The sequence below is a fragment of the Momordica charantia genome, unplaced genomic scaffold, assembly GCF_013281855.1.
Source record: "Momordica charantia cultivar OHB3-1 unplaced genomic scaffold, Mcharantia_2.0 BLBB01000106.1, whole genome shotgun sequence".
Lineage (NCBI taxonomy): Eukaryota > Viridiplantae > Streptophyta > Magnoliopsida > Cucurbitales > Cucurbitaceae > Momordica > Momordica charantia.
Window position 1 is genome coordinate 65,428 of NW_028275262.1, and position 6,116 is coordinate 71,543.

At 38.2% G+C, this 6,116-nt stretch overlaps 1 protein-coding gene across 2 annotated transcripts; it reads right to left on the reverse strand.

Annotated features, from left to right (window-relative positions):
• Positions 1 to 1,103: 1,103 nt before the first annotated feature.
• Positions 1,104 to 5,829, reverse strand: LOC148207690 (uncharacterized). Of its 2 annotated transcripts, XM_088118349.1 has the most exons (5): positions 4,990 to 5,829; positions 4,698 to 4,870; positions 1,881 to 1,955; positions 1,345 to 1,764; positions 1,104 to 1,248 (listed from the first exon to the last, which is right to left on the reverse strand). In XM_088118349.1, the coding sequence occupies exons 1-4, from the start codon at positions 5,228 to 5,230 to the stop codon at positions 1,381 to 1,383; spliced, it is 873 nt and encodes a 290-aa protein (XP_087974475.1). In that variant the 5' UTR covers positions 5,231 to 5,829; the 3' UTR covers positions 1,104 to 1,248; positions 1,345 to 1,380. The 2 variants fall into 2 exon arrangements, with proteins under 2 accessions (XP_087974475.1, XP_087974474.1); XM_088118348.1 differs by having other exon boundaries at positions 1,104 to 1,764.
• Positions 5,830 to 6,116: the final 287 nt, after the last annotated feature.

Sequence of the window (6,116 nt, forward strand, 5' to 3'; positions counted from 1 at the left end):
GTGATTCATGTGTTTTCTCTCTTTTTTCTTTTCACAATTTACTTAATACATGAAATTTTCAATTAAACCATTCATTGAATAGGTTAAACTTTATCAATAGATATATTCATGTATTATTAAATCATTATTGTCAATGTATTTGGACATAAGACTATGTAACTTTAAAGAAATGATATATTTTTTTTTAGTTAATTGGATTTTGCTGAGGGGCAAATTGGATTTCATACCTCAAGTAACATAAGTGCTATTTTTACATGTCCAAAAATATTAATAAAATAATAATTTCAATTAATAATAAATCAACATTTTGTCATCAAATTTTAACAATTTTTTTCATAGAGGACCTAACTGACACTTTTTTTTTATGCAAATTAAAATTTAAAAAGATTAAGGGCCAAAAAAGAATCACCTAAAAGATTAGAACTATTTAGTATATTGAACCTTCAATTTTAACACGAGGCCTGTGATATTGGCATAATTTTCTTGTACATTTTATAATAAAACAGATGCTAAATGTTGTTTGCATTTTATTCTTTCAGATGTTTTTAGGAATCTTTCCAGATAGAACTGAAACAACACCAAACATATTGTTCGGCACATGAATTTCAAAAGAACTAGAGATTGAAAGTTTGATTCCAGTTCTAGAATTCAAAAGTTAATAACATTAGTAGTAAAAAACGATAAAAATCTGTCATTCTGAAGGAGTGCCTTGCTTTAGTAAAAAAAAAGAACAACATTACCCTAGAAAACTAACTTAGCAGATAAGAGGGAATGCAATTCGATTGAAATTGCCATCCATGCCAATACCAACTTATTATATTCTGGCTTCACTATCAATTACGGTGTAAATAAAGAAATTCGACGTTGGTCGATTGAAGCTCACTTTCAATCAATCGGTATTAGAAAAACTAACATGTCATCTATGAACCAACGGTTGGTGAAGCCAAATGGTCGATTGTTCACTCAATGGTGAGTTATCTGGATAGAGAATTTCAGACCAATTACCAAATTTCTCAAATATCAGAGAAAACTATTTCAGTGACGTCATCCAGAGATTCTAAAATCATATGTGATTAATGACTAAGAAATAAGAATACTTATAATAAAATGAAACAAGATAACCATATCATTACCTTAACATACGTCTAAACATGAGAAGCAATTTATGTCCACAAAATAACTTAGGATCAAATGGTTTGGCGATGTGTCTTTTTATACAGGCTCCCATTGGATCCTTCAAGACTAGGACTACAAAAAACAAGATGTTGGATGGTGAATTCGACAAGGACTAATGTCCAGTGAGGGAGAGAATAATGAAAAGCAACAAACATTAGGATCACCCACCAGTTTCTGAGAAACGCCCCAAGGACATCAATATTGTTATGAAGCCACGCCAATACTTGCAGAGTTAGGAGCACCTTGTGCTGAACCATGACTGTTGTAAGAGTGGCCACCACCCCTTCCACCTCTTCCTCTACCATTGTAGTAGTTCCTCTGATAGTAGTTTCCTGGCTGGTCATAGTATCGAGGGCGTCCATTCTGGTAGGAACCTCCTCCCCTTCCATCACCTCGTCCTCCACGACCATTTGAATATCCTCTTCGCCCACCAACACCACGGCCACCTCTTTGGTTTGTGTAGGTCCTTCGAGGAACATACTGCTGTTCTTTTGCATCTCCGTCCAGGTGTTTCTGTTCCAATTCTGATTCTGTTCTCACTTCTTGCTGTGTGACAAATTCAGAAGGATTTCCCGTCTCTGGCATATCCTGCAAAGTAAAGGTCTCCATGTTCGAATAAAAACATATCCAGAAAGTATGATAAAATAAGGGGTCCGCTGGTGAGAATGAAATACTGAAAAGAGAACAACAAAATTGGGGCATACCCTAGGCAGCTCGTCAACAGAACCAGGTTGACCATCACTGATATCATCTCCTTGCAAGTCTCCCACATCAACGTCCTACAAATTAAAGAGTTATACAAGATTATTACTAATAATTTCAAGCAATTGATCACCCTTAGGTTTAGGTGGTTTAGTCAATTGCTCATTTTTCTATGAAGCTGCCACCTTAACCAGTAAAATAAGAGATTGCTCCATCGCTTGAGCAATTTTAGTATTCAGGTCAGGAAAGAATGAAGATCCTGAGAGGAGAAACATTGTGATAATTTGCTTTCCGAAGGCCATCAGCAAAATAAAATATAATTTACACGTAGTAAAGCTTCAAAGAAACATAAATGTTTGTGTCCACAAAAGCATTGAATGGTCTTTGACATCTTTGAAAAGAAACGTAAACCAAAAAGCCCTTATCCTTCGGTACCCACATTTCCTACATTTCTCCTAAAATGCAGAACATGTAATTTTCCACATTCAAACTAGGGCTAAGGAAATAACTCAAATCATGAAAAATAAAAAGCTAATATTTTATTAACTTCACTCGTTTACCCTTTTCCAGAAAAATGTTTACAAATTAACGTTGAAGGAGCCACCCTACATACATCTCTATTACCACAAGGGTAATGAAATACCAATACATCAATGCACAATTTCCTCAGAAAAAGTTTTAATATCAATTACAAACATGGATGGACACTCAACACAAATGCAACAAGCTAACACAATTGTTCCATGTTGACAAACACAGAACAAAGGTTAAAAGAAATAGACGAAGAAGAAAGAGAGAAGTCCATTTGTGTGCACAGTCACATGTATAAATATTTAGACGTCCAATGTGTAGTAAAGAAAAAAAAATTCATTTATTTGAAAAAAAAATTACAATAAAACTCTGTACTCCCCTATATCTGACGCTTACAAATATGCACGTCAATTGAAATTAATTGCACATAAGAATAATTACAAAAAGCCTTAGATAGGAAACACCTTGAAGAGGCACTGAGACTTGGTTCATCACATCCATCTACCATTTTTCTTTATTATTGAAGATCCAGTTATTCCTCTAATACCATAGACTCCAAGCTAAAACCTCTGACTGAATTCAGACATAGAATTTCATCTTTTCCTTTAAACTTATGGCCACTGAATAATTGTATAATGTTCACTACTGACAGGCCAAACCCCCATGAAATTTGAAATCGTGAATATTCAATGTGTGTCCACATTCATATGTTCAGTTTGGCAAAAATGGATGATCAAAACACAATGCTACAATATGCATTTTTAAATGATGCAAAATGTTATAAACTTAACCTTGTTATACAAAGATCAAATACGTCTTATTCCATTTCAAAGGAAATGTGTGGATAGAAATGCATACTCGATATGGTGTGATAGGTTCAGCCAAGTGCAAGAGGCAGAAATCTATAGTCTGCCACCCCTCACTCTCCAAACTGAGGTTCATAACTCCTCCATTAGTCTTTCCTTTTAATCCAGCCAACAACTGGCTTCCACTCGTACTAAGCTAAAAATTTTACCCATTCGCAGTATAGCTAACTATAGAACAAGCTCACTGGTGTCAGCCAAGTAAGACCTGACACTGACTTTCTAATTCTTCCTTGCATACGCAACACCATTCCAAGGAAAGAGCATAAAGGAGTCATTCTCGGATCTTTTTGTGGAGCTGTGGTTAACCAAATCTGTGAAGAGAGAGCATACTAGTAAAGCTGCCATGGGGATCCAAAAGCCAAGTTCAATGATCGATACTGGTTATTTGACTGGAAATTTATCAAAAGCAAATTTAATTTGATTGTAAAAATAAAAGAGCTCGGGAAAGACCTCAAATAATGGTGCATTGCCCAACCATAAATCTTCCTAAAAGTAAGTAGATCTCTTTCTCACCGTTGATGTGGATAAATGAGATCTCTGTGCTTGAGAAGACATTTACAAGGGCTTTTTGATGAGCTAAATGAGAAGTGCCAAATTTAACCTCAATGCCATTCTCCATAAAGCTTTCTCCTCTATGTAACATCTCCAAAATCATTTATCAAGAAGAAAGCACTTTCTACGTTTTAAGTTAACAACACCCCCTGGGGTGGTTTCTATATAATATCTCCAAAGTCACACAAAAAGGGTTGGCAGATGCAGGTGCTTTCTCCAAAGTCTTCAATAGGTCACCATTAATAAGACAATAGCTATTAGTTTGGGGGAAGGAATAGGCAAGGGTTAGGTTGACTGCTGGTCTTTGACCTTTTTGTCAAAGGAAGCTTTTTCTTCTTCTTCAAGCTTGTAACTTGTAAAGCATTGGCCACCTTTAAGGAAGAGGTACCATGAATATCAGCTAATCTGCCTAAATGGTACGAAGATTGAAATAAGAATCAATCTAGACAATGCTGGAAGAGTGCAAGGAGGAAGAAATGGTGGCCTTACTAGGATGAAGCCTGTATAATTTTCTTTGAACTTTAGATATGTACCCATCATGTCAAGTTTCAAGGAGATCGTTTAACACATTCCAAGAAGCTACCACAATAGTTACCAATGTATCTAAAGGTTTCCAAGCTCCAAAAGCAATATGAAGGTTTCTCATTCCAATCAAACTCACATAGGAAAGAACCATCCTCCTTTTTTAAAAGCATTGTCATTCCACAATTCGATCAACAATTTTAAGAGAGTTTGGTGAAAGGAATTAAGCTAATAAAAGATAATGCACAATTGATGGAACAAAATATATAAAACCATTACTTGACATTCATTTTAAAGAGATCATGTACCAGATGGAATACATCAAATGGTATGAGAATCCAGTAATACCGTTTGTTGAAACTTTGCCTCTGAATCTTCTTCATGGACGGCCACCGGAACCTGAAAATTGGCATAGTTTCCTGCAGCAACAGCAGCTACTTCAACGGGACCTTTAATCTCAGGCGTAGTAGTGAAGTAATCCGACGCCATGATTTTGTGCAGCCTCTCTCTCAAGTTCGCATCTACAAAATTGTATTCCAAGTCAACAGAATACCAAAAGACAAAGAACGAAATAACCGAACAAAACTAGCTATAAAGAAATAGAGAAGAGATTAGGCAAAAAAAAAAAAGCAATACATACAAGTGACATCCGTGTTGGGCTCAATAGGCTGGTCCGCCTTCGTGAGCCAGAGTTTGGCGTGCTCGATGCATCGCTCCAACGCATTCTTATGCGGCAAATTCGAATCCACGGGGCGAGAGATCAATAGCCCACTCATGGTCGATATCAAATCCAAATCCCTCTCGGCAAGAAGATCGGTAGCATCGTCGGTGACATAATCGTAGGTGAGGCAGCAACCCCTCTCGTGCGTTCTCGTAAGCATGGTGGAAGTGAAATCGCTCTGGGACTTGACGTCGAAACAAAGAGCCAAAATAGAGGAGGTTTAGAAGGTCCTGGACCACATCGTGCTCGGACTGGTCTTTATCGTCAGAGGTCTTGTCGTCTCTAACGTCGGAAGGCGAATCGTGGGCTGCGATGGTTGGAGAGGAGACACTCGCCTGCTGGCGCTGAAGAGCGAGGTTGATTTCCTCGGAGACGGCCGAGGATAGAGGTTGACGAAGCTTCTCAAGCTCGTCGATGAGAGCGACGACAGAGGGCTTAGAGCGGAGGACTTCTTCCTGCTCCTTGTTGATGGGCTTTCCCTGAGAAATAGCCTCTTCCATCTGAAGGATGCGGTTGTGCTTCTTGCGAAGGGCGCGGAGACGCTTGTTGATGAGGCTGAGGACTGGTCCGTCGGATGCGTCGGAAGGCGCGGCAGCCGCCATTGGTGTTTGTCCGGTGAGAGAGAAGGAGATGATCGTCGGAGCACCACCAGGAATCGGTGGTGAGGAGGGGCAGGAGTTGCGAGGGTTTTGAAAGGTTTCTCTCGGGATGAGATGGAGACAGAGGAAGAGGCGCGGCGGATGGAGGACTCGAATTAAGAACGATAGAGGGGTTCGAAACTTAAAAAGGCCTATGGAATATGGATGGGCTCGCTTCTCTTCGATCCATCTCTAGTGGGCTAACCCGCCTCCCCACCGCCGCGTTAATCACCTCTCTTTCTTTCTATTTCTAATTCAATACAAAACTTTATCATAAATGCAAAATGTATCAATTTTATTCTTACTTTAAATTTCAATATATTCAATCTTTTACCTTTCCGATTTAACTCACAACTTTTAAGTAGGAGATAGGTATTAACTAGTTAAGTCTTGCATATGCAGTTTTTT

Coding starts and splice junctions, on each gene's coding strand:
- LOC148207690 (XM_088118349.1), bottom strand. CDS start 5,230: ATGCTTACGAGAACGCACGAGAGGGGTTGCTGCCTCACCTACGATTAT. Junction 4,871..4,989: donor GCCCAACACGGATGTCACTT/GTATGTATTGCT, acceptor ACAATTTTGTAG/ATGCGAACTTGAGAGAGAGG. Junction 1,956..4,697: donor AGGCAAAGTTTCAACAAACG/GTATTACTGGAT, acceptor TTTAATTTGTAG/GACGTTGATGTGGGAGACTT.